Raw genomic sequence first — 19,160 nt, 5'->3', positions numbered from 1 at the left:
TATTTGACTTTTGTGTTGTCCCTCACTCCCAGATTCCCAATTATGTGGAATTGCCATAGGTGCCACGTACCTTAATCCGTTCTTTCTCCCCTAGACTCAGAGATCCTGGAGCCTTGATGATGGAGAAGTACCATGTGCTAGAAATGATTGGCGAGGGCTCCTTTGGAAGAGTGTACAAGGGTCGGAAAAAATACAGTGCCCAGGTACTTGGGAGAGAGGGAGGGGCTGTTTTCTGAAAGGAAGAAAACAGAGAATCTGGACTAGTTAGGGGGACCAAAATTTGGCCTGGATTATCTAAGGATCTCTCAGCATCCCTTTTTGTTGGGTCTTGGTCTTCAATGGGAGAAGTCATCTTCCTGAGAGTTTTTAGTAGAGCTCAGAGACGCAGGATAGAAAGAGATGCCAATGTCACTTCTCTTTCTTCTCTTTCTCCTTCCCTTCTTCCTCTCCCTCCATCCTCCAACTAACTTCTGCTAAGACTTGAACAATTGCTGGACAATCTTATCTTTATGACCCCAGGGTGGGCACAGAGCAATCAGGAGGCTTGTTTCAGGGAGATATTGCCTTTTGAGGAGTGGGTTTAGGGAAGCCTGGCTAAAGCCCATGGGATTGTGGAGAGAAGGAAGGCAGGAAACTGGCATAAAAGTTGGATTTTGGAGTACTGAAGGTGATATTGAAGAAAGAGCCACACAAGGCAAAAATGAAGTGAAAAGCTTCCTTCAGGGAAGGCCCTGAATTCCTCTCCCCTTGCCTTGGGAAGGTGGTGGCTCTGAAGTTCATTCCAAAGCTGGGACGCTCAGAAAAGGAACTGAGAAACCTACAACGGGAAATTGAAATCATGCGGGGTCTGAGGCATCCCAACATTGTGCAGATGCTTGACAGCTTTGAAACGGACAAGGAGGTAAGTGAAGGTTAGTCCTTTCCTCACCTCCAAACCCTGCCGTGGTGGGGGGGGGGTCCCAGGATCTGTTATATAGGGGAGAATTTTCACATCTCTTGATGACTTGAAATAACTTGTATTTATGTTCTCCCTGCAGGTAGTAGTAGTAACAGACTATGCTGAAGGGGAGCTCTTTCAGATCTTAGAAGATGATGGAAAGCTGCCTGAGGACCAGGTATCCCTGATTAGTTAGTACCTTTCTCTTCTGCCTAGCCTCCCTACTGGTCAGGACTAGTAGACAGGGTTAGGAGCACTGAGAATCTAACATTTGGAGGGTTGAAAGCAGTTATAGTATCTTAAGTATCCTTAGAGACATGCTGGTCTGGAGGGAGTTGCTGATGTCTTAAGAAGACTGAGAGGGAAGAGTCAGGTGGAATTCCTACCCTATCACCTCCAGGTTGCTAGGACTATGACTTGCCTGAGTTTTCATCTTTAACCCTTCTAATTCCTGAGTTTCTCTGTGATCTGGCTTAGTGAATATTGTCCCGGGAACCTATGCAGTAAGGGATCTTAGCAGAGCTAGGCTCCTGGGGAGTGAGGGAGCTTCAAGGGGAACAGAAAATATAGGTTTGAGAAAGCTGGTAAAGGAGCCCCTCGGCCTAGCCATTTGGAGTAGCAGTAGCATTGCTCAGATTGGCTTCTTCCCTTTTCTTGTTTCTTTTCTTCTTCCTGACTGGTCAATCTTTAGGTTCAGGCCATCGCAGCTCAGTTGGTGTCAGCCCTATATTATCTGCACTCCCACCGTATCCTGCATCGTGACATGAAGCCCCAGAATATTCTTCTAGCCAAGGGTGGTGGCATCAAGCTCTGTGACTTTGGGTGGGGATCCCAGACACCCTATTGCTACTCTGGGGGAGGAAGACAGGGTCCTCAATGGATGGCTAGGCTAGACTAGATAAAGGGTTTGATTTGAGAAACTAGTTTCAGGACTGGGGGTGGTGGGAGGAGGGATTCTTCTGGACCCTAAAGAGCCAAATTGAGGGAGATTCTCTTTAGCTAGATTGGGAGAACAATTTGGCTGAATGGGAGTGAGAAAGGGTTAGGGTTACAGACATTTTCTTGGTCTGGTTTGTAATGGGTATGTATGAAACCAGATTTGAATTTTTTTTGTATAACTTCTCACCTTATGCCATTAACCCCCTTCCCTCCCCTTCCCCCACTCTCTCTCTTCCAGTTTTGCCCGTGCCATGAGTACAAATACAATGGTATTGACATCCATCAAAGGCACACCACTGTACATGTCCCCAGAGCTGGTGGAGGAGCGCCCATATGACCACACTGCTGACTTGTGGTCAGTGGGCTGCATCCTTTATGAACTGGCTGTGGGTACACCACCTTTCTACACTACCAGCATCTTCCAGCTCGTTAGCCTCATCTTAAAGGACCCAGTGCGATGGCCTCCAACAATAAGCCAAAGGTTTAAGGTGGGGAATGTGGATAAGATGGTGGGGAGGGGGGAAGCTAGGACAAGGGGACAAAGGGTGTTTTCCTGGAAATCCATTTCTCTTTCCCAATGCCCTCTTCCGGGTTTGTGGCAGAATTTGAAAAAAAATATCGTTTGTCATTGAAGGACTGTTGAATATGGATGGGAACTGCAGGTGCTGTTCTGAGGGTTGTTACTATCTCAGAGATGGTCTCTCTGCTTCTGTCCTGGGGCTGAGCTTTTAGTGTGACTTGGAAACCAGTGTGCTGCCATCTACACCTTGGCCACTTTGGCCCTCACTTCAGCCTCTAACATTTTGATTTTACTTTAAATTGCTCTCTTTTGCTCCAGAATTGCATGCTGATTAATTGAATGTAGGAATAGATGAGCTGTAGGGGGTGTCCTTCAAGGATCCTGACTGGTAGAAATGCCAGTGCTGTTGAAATTTCTCTCCATCATTTTCTTTAATCAATTAATTGATTGATCAGTTATGGAGAATTTATCAAGTGCTGACTGTGTCCGGTAACGAGTGCCAGGTACTGGGGAAATAAAGACCGAAGAGAAGCACCCCTGCCCTCAAGGAACTGGAAGCTCACCTTCCAACAAGGGAAGCGATGTGTATATACACAGGTGCTCATTTCTTCTGAGACTGGTAGAATCGAGGCTCCTCTTTCTACTTCCTGGGCTCCTGACATTCATATATCAAGACCCAGGGGGTCTTTTCTGTCTTCTGACAACAGAAACAAAGTTCATTGAGAACAGATGGCAGGGATGTGACCAAGACCAGCCCAGCTTCTCAGGAAATAATCAGTCTAGAATTTATTGAGCCCTCACTTTGTGCGGTGAGGCAGAGACAGAAGTGAGACCATCCCTGTGCTCAGGGAATGTATAATGGGAATGAAAATATGTACACCCAAAACAAGTCTAAGTCAGATAGGAAATAGCCTTGGAGGAGATGGCACAAGCAGCCAGTAGGGTGGCCAGAAAAAAAATGCCCGTATTGAAGGTAGCCCTTCACCTGAAAGGAAACCAGAAATCCTAGGAATCAGAAGGGAATAGCCTTCCAAGCAAGAGGAGAGGACGGTGTATTCCTTGGTTTGGGGAGAGGTCTGCTGAAGGCAGAAGGGAAGAGTAATGGAGTACTTTCCCTGCAGAGTTTCCTGCAGGGTCTGCTCACCAAGGATCCCTGTCAGCGGCTGGCTTGGCCTGAGCTCCTGTACCATCCGTTCATTGCTGGCCAAGTCACTGGTGAGTTCTAGTCTATCTCCAGGATCTTGTTTCGCCTCCATCCCCTGGATTCCATCACTCAATGATCACAGAATCTCAGAGTTGGAAGGGAACCCTTTGATTTTGTACCCCTGTCTACCTCAAACCTTTTTAGGCTAGGGCTTTAGCCACCATTTTGCTCTCCTTGAATTCCAACATGGCATTCTCTCTAACTTTCCCTCTGCAGTGATCTCTGAACCAATGGCTTCTGATGTGGGAACCCCATTCACCAGCCGACTACCCCTTAAGCTTCAGGTTCTAAAGGAAGAACAGGCACACTGGCTGGCTCCCAAGTCTGGTCAGTCCCGTATTTTGCGCCAAGCCTGCAAGCGCATGGCTGAGGAAGCTAGGCAGAAGGTATTTGGGACAGAGGTGAAACCCAGGTCACTTTCTTGGGCAGGGAAGTAATTTGTGGTAGAGAGGGCCAGAGAGGTGACTGGACTAGTGATGGGAAATTGGAGAAGGAATAAAAACTTATAGAATTTGGAAAAGTCTTAGGATAAGATCCAGGTTATCCTGTGGTGACCAAGTCTTTGCGATCTAATCCTTGCCCCCCAATAGAAACATCTAAACCCTGAAGTTTCCCCTGAGCAAGTGGACAAAGCAAGCAAGATGGTTCCTGTTACAGCCTTGTTGCCCAGACTGAGAGCCACTTCTCAGGATCTTGACCACTCCTCTAGAACTCCTTCTCCAGAAGACAAGAATGAGTGGGCAGAATGGGGAGCAAGTGAGCCTCCTCCTCCTACAGGGTAAGGAGGCAGGTGTGGCCACACACAGGGGAAGCGGTTCAGATACCCAGAGTGGGCTTGGCCCTGGTCAGACAAAGCACAGTGTGGTCACCAGCTCTTAGGACTAATCTTGTAAAGGAAATTCTTGTGGTTCAGGATTCCCAATTGAAGGGAAGAAAATTATCTCCATTATAAAATTAACTACAGTTAAGTGTTTTTTGTGTTGTCTCCTGGCCTTTGTGTATCAACTATGGCTTCTGCAAAACTCCCTAAAAGTTACCATTTAATTTCTAGTGCTGACCCCTGATATATAGAAACCATGATGAGCAAAGTTGCAATGTGGAAGGGAGAACTGTGTATCCATTGAAACCCTTAGATGCAAGATGCTAGAGAATGCTTGAGTTGATGGGTGGGTAGGCTGGCAGGGTTATGCTCGAGGGGACCTCTTCCATTATGGTATGATTTCTTATCTTGATCAGATCTTACAAGAAGACATTTCCACATACATAGCTTTACATGACCTTTTCCACTTCCCATTTGGGAGTTTGGGGGAGGGGATGGTTCATGTACCCTGAGCCTCCCAGAACTGGAACTCAATTTCTTCAGCATCTTCCCTGACAGGGAGCCCCAGGTCCCTCAGGAATATGATCAGGAGTCCCCAGAACTAAAGCAAGAAGCTGAGGAAAACATGAATGCCATGACCTCGGAGACTGAGGTGAGATGCTGGTCACTGACTCCTTGCCTGGGAAGTCCCCGTCTGGTGCTCCCTCAGGCTCTCAGCTCCCTTCACACCCCTTCCCTTCTCCCTGGGCCAGGAGCCAGATAGTGACAGTGAGTGGCAGCGCCTGCTGGAGCCCACAGCACCTTCAGACTTCCAGCTAAAAGCACCCCTCACCCTGCTCTGCAACCCTGACTTCTGCCAACGTGTCCAGAACCAGCTCCATGGGGCTGGCGGTCAGGTAAGGTACAGGTCAGCTGGGAGAGGCCAGGGCAGGACAACAGAGGATCCAGGAGAAGCTGAAGGGATGGATAAGAGAGGGAGCTGGAGGGGAGGAGGGGGTATGGCTAAATGTGATCCCCATCTGGGTCAACCCCCAGTGCTCCACACCTATGATTCAAAGGTCTGAGGGAAACGAGTAACTCTTTGGTCTATCCCCATTTCTCCTTTGGGGTACTTGGAGTCCTTCCTCCTTTTATTACAGATCTAATACCTGTTTTCCCCCAACATTTCCTAGGTCCTAGAGGGCATCCTTGATGGGGCGTCCCGCCTGCTTCCCGCCCTCCGGGTCGTAAAGAGCCTCCTGGATACCTGCAGTGACTCAGCCCTGCTGTATGCCTTCTGCCGGGAGGCCGGCCTGCCGGGCCTCCTGCTGAACCTCCTCAGACACAGTCAGAGCAACGTTAGCATCCAGCAGGTGAATGCCGGCTCAGAGAAGGGCCATCAGCTGCCCAGGCCCTCTGCTCCCAGGCCCCTTCTTTGACTGTGCTCGTGGCCTGGCTCTCCATCTGACTGCCTCTTGCTCTGCCCTTATGTTCTTTTCTACCCCTTACTCTGTCTTTGGCCAAGTAAGGTATAGGATGGAAAAGAGCACAGAGGACCTGGGTTTGAATCTCTGCTCTGACACTATCTTCACGACCTGGGGCAAGTCTTTACCTTCTCTGACCCTCAGTTTCCTTTTCTGTAAAATGAGAGAGTGTGAGAGAAGATGATTTCTGAGGTCCTATGTAGCTTCCAGCCTACAATCCTATGAAACTGTCCTCTCTCCCTCTCCCTCTAGGCCTGTCTGTTTCTTCCTACTCTCTGTCTCTACTTTAATCCTTCTCTTCCCTGGCAGCAGCCCTGGTGTGGAATTTTCTTGAGGGACCTGGTAGCTACAATCCAGGCCTACTTTGCCAGCAGCTTCAACCTGGAGAGGAGCCAAACAGGTGACAGGTAGGTTGAAGGGATAGGGATGAAAAAGTGAGAAGCATCGAGCTCCCTCCATACTCTCACTGCTCCTTCAGCTTGGTTCCCCTCCCTGCCTCTCCCCAGTGGAACCGTAGGAGAAAGCACGGGGAAAGACATGGCAGCTGTCAGAAAACTTAGGAATCTGGTGCACAACATCTCTGGGATGTCAGCTGGAAATCCCCACTGTTGTCCAAACCTTTGCAGACCACAGCCGGTACCAAAGAGATCACAGCACCTAGAGATTCCCAGTAACTAGAGCGCTAGATGGGGTGGAGCAAGAGCGCTGGGCTTGGAGTCAGGAAGACCTGAGTTCAGATCCAGCCACAGGCACTGACTAGCTGGGTGATCGTGGGCAAGCCACTTAGCTGCTGTCTGTCTCAGTTTCCTCATCTATAAAATGGGATAATAATAGCATCTAACTTCCAGGGTGGTTGTGAGGATCCAGTGAGATAATCATTGTAAAGTACCTTGCAAACCTTAATGCACTGTATGCCCTCTAGCTGTTATTATGTTGGGGGCAGAGGAACACATTAATGTGTCCAGAGCAGGATGATCCTAGGGTTTCCTCCAGAACTACCTGTAGCATCTGAGGGGATGTCTTTTCTAACTCCTTATTAGGGAATCCTGGGGAAACAAGATGTGTGGTAGCTTGAGAGAAATGGGTAGAAGGTACATGGGAGGACTGGAGCCTCCAGTGCCCTCAGGATGACGACAGACGCTGCCCTCAGGTAACTGAGGCTTATTTCTTCTAGCCTCCAGGTATTTCAGGAGGCAGCCAACCTTTTCCTGAACCTTTTGGGAAAGCTGCTGGCCCAGCCTGATGATGCTGAGCAGACCCTGCGGAGGGATAGTCTCATGGTAATCTTGCCCCCTGGACTATTATCATTTTCTGCTCTCCTGCCCAGTCCTCTTTGAGGTTTTTTCAACTCTGTTTCTTTTTGGCTATATAAGATCCGACCCAAAATTCCTTCTTCTAGCAGAAGATACTTCAAAGGGGTATCTAAATAATTTTCTTTTCTCTAGCTAGCTCTTTATTCAAATGATCCTAGCTAGGAAGCTCTTCTTAAAGATCACAAGGAAGGAGGTGCCAGGGCTTCCTTGTGAATCTCTCGTGCCTGAAAGTCTAACACTTCTTCATGTATAACCTAAATTCTCTTGCTGTAAATTGAAGCTTGCTAGAGTCTTGAAAACTTGGAACCAGAGTCAAGTGAGAGCCTTGACAGTCTGTTATCTGTGGTATCTATGGCCTGCCTTCTTTTGTAAGAACCTGCATTATTAAAATGTGATAAATTACAAGTCATATAAATAACTTTAATGATGTCTGTTATAAGAAAACAAACATTTGAACTTTTCAATATCCATTCAGTTTTTCCATTGTAAACTTCTTTTCTTCCCCCTGACCAGATCTGGCTTTTTTGTCCCAGGGACAGGTGCTGAAGGCCCCAAACTCAGTGCTGTCTCTTTGCTGGTAGCATGATGTCTGCAGTGTGACTTATGCTCTGGCCTCTTAGTCATCAGCACCCATTGTCGCCTGGGCAGGAGGGACTGCACAGCTGGGATCCCCACAGACAGCATTTTGTGATCTGGGTCAGCAATGCCTGGTATTAATCAGCTACTTTAAATGGGACTCCTCTAAAACTAGGCCAACTCTCCTTTCCTCCAGTGCTTCACCGATCTGTGCAAGACCATGGACGGCAGCAGCCTCGCCATCTCCGAGTCCTTCTACTCCAGCCTTTTGACCACTCACAGGCCTGTGCTGGATGGCCTCCTTCATGGGATGGCACTCCCACAACTCCTTCACACGCCACCAGGTAACCAGAGGGAGTGGGGGATGGTCACTTTTCCATCCAGCTTGCCACTTCTACCAGTCTCTGGGGGATGAGTGTGCCAGCCCCTCTGTACTTTTCTTTCTCTGACTTCTGAAGGTGCTCCACAAGTTAGCCAGCCACTGAGGGAGCAGGATGAAGATCTGCCCAGGGCTTTTGCAACAGCACTTGCTGCCATCTGCACTCTCCCAGTGGGACTGCCTGGCTGCTGGGAGGCCAAAGAACAGGTGGGAGCTTTGGTTGTCGCCTTGCCTCCCTAATGGAGGGCCCTGGTCCAACTCCCCAAGAGTTCTGGCACCAACCTCCCCCACCTACCTTGGACTGGGTCCTCAGGCTCACTTAATGCCTTTGCTATGGAGCCATCTGTGGGACATGAGACATTGATTCTTCAGGATTCCACTTAGCCCAGTTATCTTCGACCAGCTGAGAGGGGAGATTCAAAGTGGCCAGAGTTCAGTGATAGCTCTTATCCTGTAAGCCACATAGGCTCATAGAGCTCCCAAATGATTTATTTCCCTGGGGCTTCAGAGTACATGCTCCATGTTGGGCTTTTTTTCTCCCATCTTGTCAGTGGCACCTTCCCCTATGGCCCATCCTTGGGTGGGGAAGAACTGGGTTGTGGTCTTCAGCTTCCTATATCTGGTGAAGTACGGTGCTGGGAGAGAGAAGAGGGGCTAAAGCAGATGTGGATCCAGGTGAGTGTGCTTGTGTACATAAGGTACGGAGTTCAAGCTAAGGGTGGCAATGTCACCTTCAGGTCTCCAAGTATTTGGCAGATCAGTTGACAGAAGACAGCAGTCAGCTCCGGCCATACCTTTTCTCCAGCCTGCAGCATCCCACCCTTTCCCTGCACCTGCTTAAGGTATTGGCCAGCTTCTCTACTATTGAAAATTGCCTAGTCCCATTACAATACCACCTGAGACCCATATGAAAAACAAATCCTTAAAGGAATCCTATTTTAAAATGTGTTTGCCAAACAGATATCCTCTACTGGACCTTAAATAGAATTCCTCTATCCGCCCCCACACTCCCCCCACCCTCCCAGCATACTTCCCACATGAGCCTATACTGTCAGCTGTGGGGCCAATACTAGGAGCCTGGAAGATGGAACAGGTAGAAGAGGGTAGGACTGGTTGATTCTTTGGCTTACGTGTCCTCTTTTTTTGTATGCAATGCGTTATCTCTCTAGGTGCTATATGCCTGTTGTCACATCAGTGAAAATCTCTGCAGGCGTTTAGACCAAGAGCCCTTGGCCTTAGAGTCACTACTTTTGCTGGTGCAGGGTAAGGTAGGTGGCACCAAGATGGGAGGGCACCAAAGTCCTGCTGTCCCCTTGGGAGCCTAGGCTTCTTGATGTAGGAGGTTGTTCTGAGTTGCTGCTCTCTTTTGCAGGTAGATGTGATGGATCCAGAAGAGGCTGCTGAGGCTACACTTCACCTCCTTTCCCTCTTGGTCCTCCGGCTTCAGGTCTTACCTCCTGGGTAAGTTATAGTATGTGGAGTTTAATCTGAGAGACCCTCCTGCCCAGCTCTGCCATAGTGAGCAGCGTAAGCATGGAGACCCTCCTGCCCAGCTCTGTCATGGTGAGCAGCGTTAGCATAGAGACCTTCATGCCCAGGAGTTTATGGGGTTTATGACATGGGCTCTTCATCCCCCAACAATGAGAAGGGCATGGAACAGAGGCTGCCAGTACTTCTTTTCCATAGTATGAGTGGAGTGACTCTTAGCACTTATCAACCCTGTCTTAGAAGTCAATGGCCTCAAATATATAAGGAACCAAGCTAAATTTATAAAAATAAGAGCCATTCTCTAATTGATAAATGGTATGAACAAGCAATTTTCAGAAGAAAAAAATCAAAGCTACCAATACTCCTATGAAAAAAATCACTAATAATTAGAGAATTATAAATTAAAACATCTCTGAGGTACCATCCCCCCACCTCTCAGATTGGCTAACATGACAGAAAAGGAAAATGAAAGATGCTGGAGGGGATGTGGAAAAATAGGGACATTAATGCACTGTTAGTGGAGCTGTGGATAGTCCAACCATTCTGGAGAACAATTTGGAACTACGCCCTAAGGGCAATAAAACTGTGCATACCCTTTGATCCAGCAATACTACTACTAGGTCTGTATCCCAAGGAGATTAAAAAAAAAGGGAAAGGACCTATATGTAAAAAATTATATATTTAGAGCATTTCTTTTTGTGGTGGCAAAGAATTGGAAATTGAGAGGATGCCCATCAATTAGGGAATGGTTGAACAAGTTATTGTATATGATTATGATGGAATATTATCATACCGTAAGACATGATGAACAGGATGGTTTTAGAAAAATCTGGAAAGACTTACAAGAACTGATGCGAAGTGAAATGAGCAGAACTAGGAGAACACTGTACACAGCAACAAGAATATTGTACAATGAATGACTCTGAATGACTTACCTGTTCTCATCAATACAATGAACCAAGACAATTCCAAAGGACCCATGATGAAAAGCACTATCTGCCTCCAGAGAGAGAGAACTGATCGAAGCATACTTTTTTTACTTTTTTGATGTTTCTTGCTTTTTATTGCTTTTTAAAATATGACTAATAAGGAAATTTATTTTGTGTGACTTCATATGTATAATGGTATCATTGCTTGTCTTCTCAGTAGATGAGGGAGGGGCTGAAGGAGGGAGAGAATTTGGAACTCAAAATGAAAAAAATGTAAAAAAAATGAGTGGAAAGTACAAATGGAGAATTTCATCAGGACCAGGGAAAAGTCTTGGTTCCTCCTTTATGTAATCCATAATAATCCTGTTGTGTCCTTTTCTATATCCTCTTCTTCCAGGGTGAAGAAGATAGGGAATGAGCTTGCTGTTCTTTTTGTCCATTCACCTGTTGTCTCTCTTGTGGTAAGTCTAATCTAGCTCCTTCCTATACCCCTCATGAAGCTGTAGGAGAGATGGAACAACTATCCCAGTTTTAGCTGTTTCTGGAGGAGAGTCTGCTGTTCCTCTCCTCATCTGACCCCACGGCCATTCACATCCTAATAGCTAGCATTCATGCATTTATAGAAGTGTTTCTATTAAGCACATGGTCTGAATGTTCATCAGACTGGATTACATTGGATACAGCACTTAAAAGGCTTGCAAAGCACATTACCAATATCTCATTTGATCCTCATAACAACTCTGTGAGGTAGATGCTATTATTATCCCCATTTTACAGAAAACTGAGGCAGACAGATCCAGTGACTTGCCCAAGGTCACACAGCTAGGAAGTGTCTGAGGCCATATTTGAGTTTGTCTTCCTGAGTCCAGGTCCAGTGCTCTATCCACTGCACCGCCTTGCTTCCTAGGGCCTCTCCTTCTCCTTTTACCCCCTTGGTCTTCTTCTCAGAGTGCAGTGGCTGGTCTGCTGTCACAACTCAGCCAGCAGGGTGTGGCCTTCAACCTCCAGCCCAAGGAGTGGATAGCTGCAGCAGCACATGCCTTGTCGGCTCCTGCAGAGGTAAGAGGCTCTCAGGGGAAGCTGTAACTTTATCTTATACTGTTTGGATCTTTGAGCTCAGTAGGATAGACTTCAATGCCACCAGACCTAGACCAACATGTTCTCACACAACTGTCCATCTGGCAGTCTGGAAGCAAGAAGATGACCTCTGGAGGAACAAAATGACTCCTCCCCACCCAGAGAGGCCAGGGTCTCTTTCCTAGTCTCCTGCTCTAGATCCCGGTCACTGTTGAAAAATTATTCCTGGTGTTGGAACTTCATCACTCCTGCCACCCACCCTCTCCCATTCTGTTCCCTGTGGAGATGGAGAATGGTCACTGTCTCTGTTAACTCTTCAGAGCCCACACTCAATCCCATCGCCTTCCCAAGGATGGACAAGCTCAGGGCCTTTTCCTTTTCCTTTTATTTTAGATTCCAGGGTTTCTCACGTCCCTCTCACTTTGTGTAATCAGTGTTAATACTTCATTGCACTCAGTTGCTTCATTTCGCCTCTTAGCTAAAAGAAAACAAGCATTTCAGCCTTCTCATGGTGACTGCTTTCCATCAGTTACATTTCCATAGAAAACAGTGATAACAGAAGTCAATATCTTTGCTTTTTCCTATTTCCCTTTTTGTGTGTGCCAGTAGTTCCTTTAATAGGTTAGGTTGAAACTACTGTGATTTCATGGAGGGACTTCTCATTTCCTCTCATTTGGTTCTGATTTTGACCCTTGCTTTGACTAGTCAGTGGCAAAATGCCCTCGTCGAGAGACACATAGTCGGCCCTAAGGTGGTCACTGTTAGCACCAAGCCAACTAAGCTAGAGGTTACACTCCTTTCTGTTAAGACTTGATAAATATTTGGGGGAACATACTTTTTAGGTGTTTGTTGGGAAATATCTGTTGTGTTAAAAACAAAATCAATAATTATTTTTTAAAGGAAAGTATTATGTATAGTGTGAGATTTCTTATGGAATCAAGGATGAGATATAAATGTTCCACTCCGGTAGACAGGCCACAATGAGGGGGTGTAGCTTCTGTCCACACTTGACCTTCTTCCCTCCTTTCTTACAGTTGCGTTGTACTCCACCTGGTGGTTCTGGATTCTATGATGGCCTCTTGTTTCTTCTTCTGCAGCTCATCACTCAGGTATCTGTGCAACCCAGGACACGCAGGAAATAGGGACAAGGGAACTAGGCCACCCTGCTGTCTAGGACACAAGAAGAATTTCAGCTTTCCCTCTCTTTTTAATTTGCCATGCCTGCCTAGAGAACTAAGCCAGTTTGGACACCGTGAAGAATTGGGGATGGTTTTTAGGGTGCCTTTTCCCTCTACATCAGGGGCAGGGAAGAATAGCTGGGAGCTTGGCACCTGAGCCCCAGCCATCACCTGGATGCTTTCTCTCTCAGGGTGGGGCTGAGATAGTGCAGGATGTGGCCACCTCAGAACTGTGGACCATTTTGTGGCACCGATTCTTCATGACACTGAGACTGCCTAAGGCGGTACCCACCTCAGAGGATGAGATGTCCCTACCTAGCCAACCCATCCCAGAGCCTGAATGGACTCTCATCTCTCCCCAAGGTAGAATTCCCAGAGTTTTTATGTCTCATTCGTTGACTTCTCCAAGGTCAGTGGGGTGTGGGCTCTTTTGACTTCCAACCTTTGACATCCAATGGCCCTAGCCCTCCCTCGGTTCCTGTCCAGTCCCAGCCTTTGTGTCATCCCCATTTTAAGGCCAGTTTGGTTCACCCCTGGTTTGGGGTCAGCTGACTGTGACCTTAATGTCCCAAGGCCTCTGTTTCCCTATCTGTAAAATGAAGGGGTTGCACTAGATGGCCTCTGAGATCCCTTCTAGCACTGCATCCAACAACCTATGACGCATCCTGTTTGCTACTTCGAATATCTTGGTAGGCAAAGGTGACTCCTGTTGCTAATGCCACCAGGGTATTTCAAGGGAAAGAAAGGGTGGTAGGACCAGGGATAGAGCTGCTGTAGAATTACCTTCCTAGTTATTCAGGGAGTAGAGGTGGTGTAGTGCAGCGGAGGGAACTCTGAATCTGGAGTCAAAGGACATCCTCCCTCTTGGGTGAGTCCCTTCACCACCTTGGCTGAGCAGGGATTGCACTAAATGACCTCTTGGGTCTCTCCCAATACTAGCACTATGGTTCCGTGAGCCTGTGAGAAGCCCTTGGCCACAGGAGTCATCGGGCAGAGGTGTAACTCGGTTCTCTTCCTCGCCCTCATGGGCTGTTTCCCCACCCTCCCACACTTTGTGTTCACAGGCATTACTGCTGTGCTCAATCTTGCCCTGGCAGTCTTCACCCAGGAGCCCCACCTTTGCCTGTCCCACTTGATTCAGCATGGCAGCATCCTGATGTCCACTCTGAAGCACCTGCTGTCCCCTAGCTTCCTGCAGCAGCTCGGACAGGCGTGAGTGTGGAATTTAGCTGGTGGAAGGGCCAAGAATGGGGCTATTGAAAGAGAAGAACCAGATGCCTGGGGGATGTGGGAGACGAGGAGCTGGGGTTGGGGAGCTCGACCAGAGCCCTAGTGAGAGGGGATGCAGTCCAATGGGAGGAGCCAGTCAGTGGTCTGGGAACTGGGAGGACATGGTGCCAAGTAGTGGGTGAGAGGGACCAAGAGTATTTGCTCTATCTGCACTCCCTAGACAACATGGGTCTGAGCTGCTTCCGGCTGTGGTGCTCCCTGTCTGCCAACTTCTCTGCTTCCCTTTCGCCATGGATGTAGATGTTGACATTCTTCTAAGTATTCTGGCAGACCTCAGGGATTCAGAAGTGCCAGCCCATCTGCTGCAGGTGTGTGGGCGGTGCTTCAACCTTGGAGGAGCTGGCAGGGGACGTATTTTCTATGAAAGATTGCTGTAAGAAGACTGAGGCGGGCTGCAACAAAACGTATCTCCTCACCAACCATGGGACAGGATTTGATTACTTCTGCCTTCCTCTAAGTCCTGTCTCTTCCCTAGTTCAGAACTGTCTTGCAGAGATCATTTTCAGTCAATTCACCTGGTTCTAGTAGGGGCATTCACTCCAGCAACCTCCCATCAAAAGCTACTAGTTATTCATAATTGTTTCTGTGTTTTCTATTGTAATCTCACCCTTTAAGGCCAAAGACAGTGTCTGACCAGGCCTGGCAAAGGGAAGGGAGGTCAAAGAGGAGTTGGTGTTGGTGCTCAGGCTGGGATGCAGACCACTGGTGGGGAGTTAGTCTGTGCCTTCTCTTCCCCATCAACTCCATATCCAAGCCCTGCTAAAAGTGCAAAGGGAGCATTTCCCCAGGTTGGACCTTTGGCCAGGAATCTCCTTGATATCATTTTGAAAAATTATATTGATATCTTGTTTTTACATTCCCCAAATCCCTTCCCCTTTTCAGAGCCATCCCATATAGCAAATAAAATTTTTAAAGATTTTTTTTAAAGAAAAAAATTGTCAGCAAAAACCAGCCAATACATTGAAAAAGCATGAAAACAGATGCAATGTTCCATCCCTGTGGGGCACGTTAGGTCTCACATCCCTTTTAGGTCCTCTCCCTTCTTTGATTAGGAGTTCCTCAGGGAGATGGATTGAATAGGGTGTGGCCTCTGGGAGGGTTGTCCATCTGTGTTCCTTGTTTGTGGAATGGAGGCTGTGATATGCTGAACTTCCTCTTCTCTGGCTCTTCCCCAGGACTTGGCTCCTTGTCCTGAGAGATTCAAGGACACCCATTGCTTGTCTCATCTGCTCACCTTTATTCTCCCAGGTCTGTTGCCGCTATCTCCTGCTACCACAGGCTGAACTGCCTGTCAGCCTTCTCACCCGACTGGCCCTCACAGATTCTACCACCCTCAACCAGTTTGTAGCTGCTGTGACCTCCTCACCTAACACCATCACCTTCCTGTCAGCCGCCTTGCTGGGTGACCAGCCCCTTCTGACCTCTGACATCCTTTCTCTCTTAGCCCATGCAGCCAGAGTCTGGCCTCCCACTCACTTGCTTTTCCTCCAGGACCTCTTAGCTGGGCCTGATGAGTCCTACTGGCCCTTGCGCTGCCTCCTGGGCCACCCGGAGAATCCAGTCCGTGCCCGAGCCTATGGCCTCTTGGGCCACTTGCTACATCACAGCACTGCCCTTCGGGGGGCCCTCCAGAGCCAGGCAGGACTGCTAAGTTTGCTTTTGGTTGGGCTGAAGGACAAGGACCCTGCTGTTCGCCGTAGTGCCAGCTTTGCTGTTGGAAATGCAGCCTACCAGGCTGGGCCCCTGGCACCAGCTCTAGTGCCTGCAGTGCCCAGGGTAACACAGCTGCTAGGTGATCCTCAGACTGGGACCCGGCGTAATGCGGCTTCTGCTTTGGGCAACCTGGGCCCTGAAGGGCTAGGGGAGGAACTGCTTCGGTGTCAGGTGCCCCATCGACTCCTGGAAACTGCTTGTGGAGATCCTCAGCCCACAGTGAGAGAAGCCGCTCTCATTGCTCTTCGAAGCCTCAGACAAGAGCCCTGCATCCACCAGGTGTGTCCTCAGGGACCCGTCAGTGAAAACTCAACTCCTGTGTTGGCCATATGACCTCACAAACAGCCACTGGGAAGGGAAATCTAGGTCTGGAAACCTAGCTTGTGCTTGGCTATAGAAAAACAAAAATAAGGCTACAGATCAGGAAGGAATTGACAAGAAAATGCAGCTTCACAGTCTTCTCTTCTGTCTCTTGCCCTGAGGGAGGGAAGAGTCCTAGAAAGTGAGAACATTAGGTAGAGATGCATCTCGGGCATGGAAGTCAGGGAGAACTTGGGGCATAAAGCAGCACACTGGGGCATAAAGCAGCACACTGGGTCACTGCCACTGCTGGCTCTCCTTTTTAACTTGTGGAGAAAGTATAACTACTTTAGTGCCTCAGTGTCTCTATTTTATAGCACAAGGGAGAACAGGTCCCTCTTCCCTCCTGGCCTCTTAAGAATGAATTCAAACTCTAGAGTTCTTCCTCCTCTTCCAAGCCTCGCCATTCCTTAAGGACCCATTCCGTATCTCCATTTATGGGATAGAACGCACCAGAGTGAGCCAAGATTTGCCAAGCAACCCCCATCTTTGTTATGTCACCAGGCACAGCTGCAGTGACATTACATGAGTAATCAGGCTTCCTTGATTGGTCTCTCAGTTAAGATGTTCCATTCTATCTGTGATGGAGGAGTAGGAGTGTAGGGCCCAACCCACCTTTCAGGGGAGTGAGGCATCATCCTGACATTCCAGAGTCACCAGTAAAACAACAAAGCAGGGATAGAGAAAAAGGAAGGGTTGCTATGAAGGCCAGCTAGAGGTGGTGCTACCTGACAGCTTGTTCTTTCTGTCTGTTCTACTTGTAGGCGTTGGTGTCCTTGGATGCCGGTGAGAAATTAGCATCACTCTCTTCGTCCGGCCTACTCCCTCCTCTCGGCAGTGATAGTCCTCGACCTTCTTCTGCCAGGCACTGCAAGAAACTCATCCACCTCCTGAGACCAGCTCACAGCACCTGAGCCTGAAATCCTGGGGCCCAAGCCACCTGCCTCTTCACACACCTATGAGATCCTTCCCTTCCCACAAACCACCAATTTACCAAGAGGCCAGAAGAGGGAGATATGGGCCTTTGATGATCACAGATCTACAGTGATCCCAATGAGAAAAGTCTTATCTTCCTTAAGCCACAGGGAGATTTCTACCTTCTCAGGACAAAATCAGACTTCTTAGGCTCCATGCTTCTTCCAATCTTGGCAGCTCTGTTGCTTCCACAGAACACTTACTTCTTTTCCATATCTTGGATATATTCTCCCCAGTAAAGTACCTTTAATCCCAAGAGCTAATTTCATGGACTCAAGGGAACCCACCTTCTAATTGGAGCTCCAAACTCATCTCTCTTTTGGAGGGTCTTCATGCTAGCTCCAATAGGGTTCTGCTTTTGGTGTGCCAGATCCCACGTCATGAGCTGGGAGCAGGGTTTATTGGGGCATGTTTATAAAAACCTGTGTGTCTCCCGGTCCTTGGGGGCCATCTTAGAGTTTCCACTTTCCACTCTGACACCCAGCCCCTGTTTTGTATTCAAGTTTCCATCTACGGTTGAGGGGTATTATATCAATTTTTTGTAGCCTTGTTTGTAAAGTCTTTTAATAAAAAAGTGCTTCTCATCCCTCCTATGAAATTCCTTAAGTTTTCCTGAGTTCATATTTCTCTCTCTGGTTTTTCAAAAAATACAATTAACTAGCACTTAAATAATTATGACTAGTGCTGGTGGTAATGTATGTGGGGGAGGGTAGTAGAAGGTGTTACTGGAGTGATTGCTATATAGCAGGTGAAATGACCAGCCATGACTTCTAATGTACCTGCTTTAAGTAGTACAAGAAAAGGGCTTATAGGAAAGTAAATTTGAAGTGAAGATGATGTAAGGTTTCCACAGATGCAGCTGGCTGGTTTTGGTCTACTTTGGTTTCTATAGTGGATTCTAACTCTCCCAGATCTCTCCTCAACATTCTTCATCTATTTCCTAGATCCCCTTGTTTAGTCCCATCACTTCTCCAGCTGTATCTTTGCACGAAACCTTTGGCAGTCTGGTGAAGCTTATGGACCCCTTCTCAGGATGATGTTGCAAAATGCAGGAAATACATAACAAAGGAAACCAATTCTATTGAAATAGTTACAAAAATGTTTTCAAAAGCAAATTCTGGAGCCCCAGGTTAAGATCCTGCTTCAACAATCCAACTAGCAGCTTCTGTGGGGGTGTAAGATCCACCCACAGCCAGCACCCAGAAAGTTGCCAACAGCACAGGTTCTTCTGATCTGCTTAACTAAGGAAAGCAAGGTGAAGGGGTTGACAAGCTAACTTTAATTCAGCATACAAATATCATTCACTTAGTTCAGAGGAAAAAGCCAGCACCCTGAACTTCAGAACAAAATACAAACAAATTACAAACATCAACAGACAGACCTTGTCTGATTCAAATCCCAATACGTAGTTACCAGAGTTCAACAAAGTCTCAGCATCTGGGTTTACAAGCTGGAGGGCTCCTTAGCTACAGCTGCCCAGAGTCTCCTCATCAACACCATCTCGAGAGCCCTTCAGCAAATGGCTCTGTTCTCTCTTCTTATAAGGCTCCAGATGTCATCAAACATCATCTGAATGACCAGAACTTAGGCTGCTATGATTGGCTCTTGAGTTAGCCCTTCCCCTTAGGACCCTGGGAGGTTCACATCCACATAGGTTAGCTTAACACCTAATAGGGGTCTGCACCTGGGGCTTAGCACCTAGTAAGGCTCAATGAAATACATTGAATTACTCAAAGGAAACAAAGCCAAACTCTTCAAGGGCACTTGGGTGAACTAAGTGCTAAGGAGCCCATTTTGCTTGCCAACACAGATCCCTTGCCTTAGCTCTCTACAAGTCCCATCTGGTCAGAGACACATCAGTCCAACTGAATAAATAAATAGTCTGGGCTCCTTAAGAACTGGGGAATCAGTGTACCTAAGGTTCAAATGCAGGACCTAGGGAGAGGGAGGCTGTAGCTGTACCTTACGGACAGAGGGGCTGGGCAAGCCTTTCCACACT

At 47.7% G+C, this 19,160-nt stretch overlaps 1 protein-coding gene across 3 annotated transcripts; it reads left to right on the top strand.

Annotated features, from left to right (window-relative positions):
* Positions 1-82: 82 nt before the first annotated feature.
* STK36 (serine/threonine kinase 36) lies at positions 83-17,748 on the top strand. 3 transcript variants are annotated; one of them, XM_036755310.1, is made up of 26 exons: positions 83-203; positions 761-901; positions 1,038-1,115; positions 1,629-1,759; positions 2,115-2,364; positions 3,518-3,611; positions 3,817-3,986; positions 4,191-4,378; positions 4,979-5,072; positions 5,173-5,316; positions 5,593-5,772; positions 6,193-6,290; positions 7,058-7,163; positions 7,969-8,116; positions 8,231-8,358; positions 8,889-8,993; positions 9,321-9,419; positions 9,524-9,612; positions 10,966-11,029; positions 11,517-11,627; positions 12,680-12,754; positions 13,015-13,186; positions 13,888-14,035; positions 14,274-14,421; positions 15,362-16,105; positions 16,951-17,748. In XM_036755310.1, exons 1-26 carry the CDS (start codon positions 117-119, stop codon positions 17,098-17,100), a joined length of 3,942 nt encoding a protein of 1,313 aa, XP_036611205.1. In that variant the 5' UTR covers positions 83-116; the 3' UTR covers positions 17,101-17,748. The 3 variants fall into 3 exon arrangements, with proteins under 3 accessions (XP_036611205.1, XP_036611204.1, XP_036611203.1); XM_036755309.1 differs by having other exon boundaries at positions 102-203; positions 4,964-5,072; positions 6,196-6,290; XM_036755308.1 differs by having other exon boundaries at positions 102-203; positions 4,964-5,072.
* The last annotated feature ends 1,412 nt before the right edge of the window (positions 17,749-19,160 follow it).

Source organism: Trichosurus vulpecula, chromosome 4, assembly GCF_011100635.1.
Source record: "Trichosurus vulpecula isolate mTriVul1 chromosome 4, mTriVul1.pri, whole genome shotgun sequence".
Classification (NCBI taxonomy): domain Eukaryota; kingdom Metazoa; phylum Chordata; class Mammalia; order Diprotodontia; family Phalangeridae; genus Trichosurus; species Trichosurus vulpecula.
This window is presented reverse-complemented; position numbering and strand designations above follow the sequence as displayed.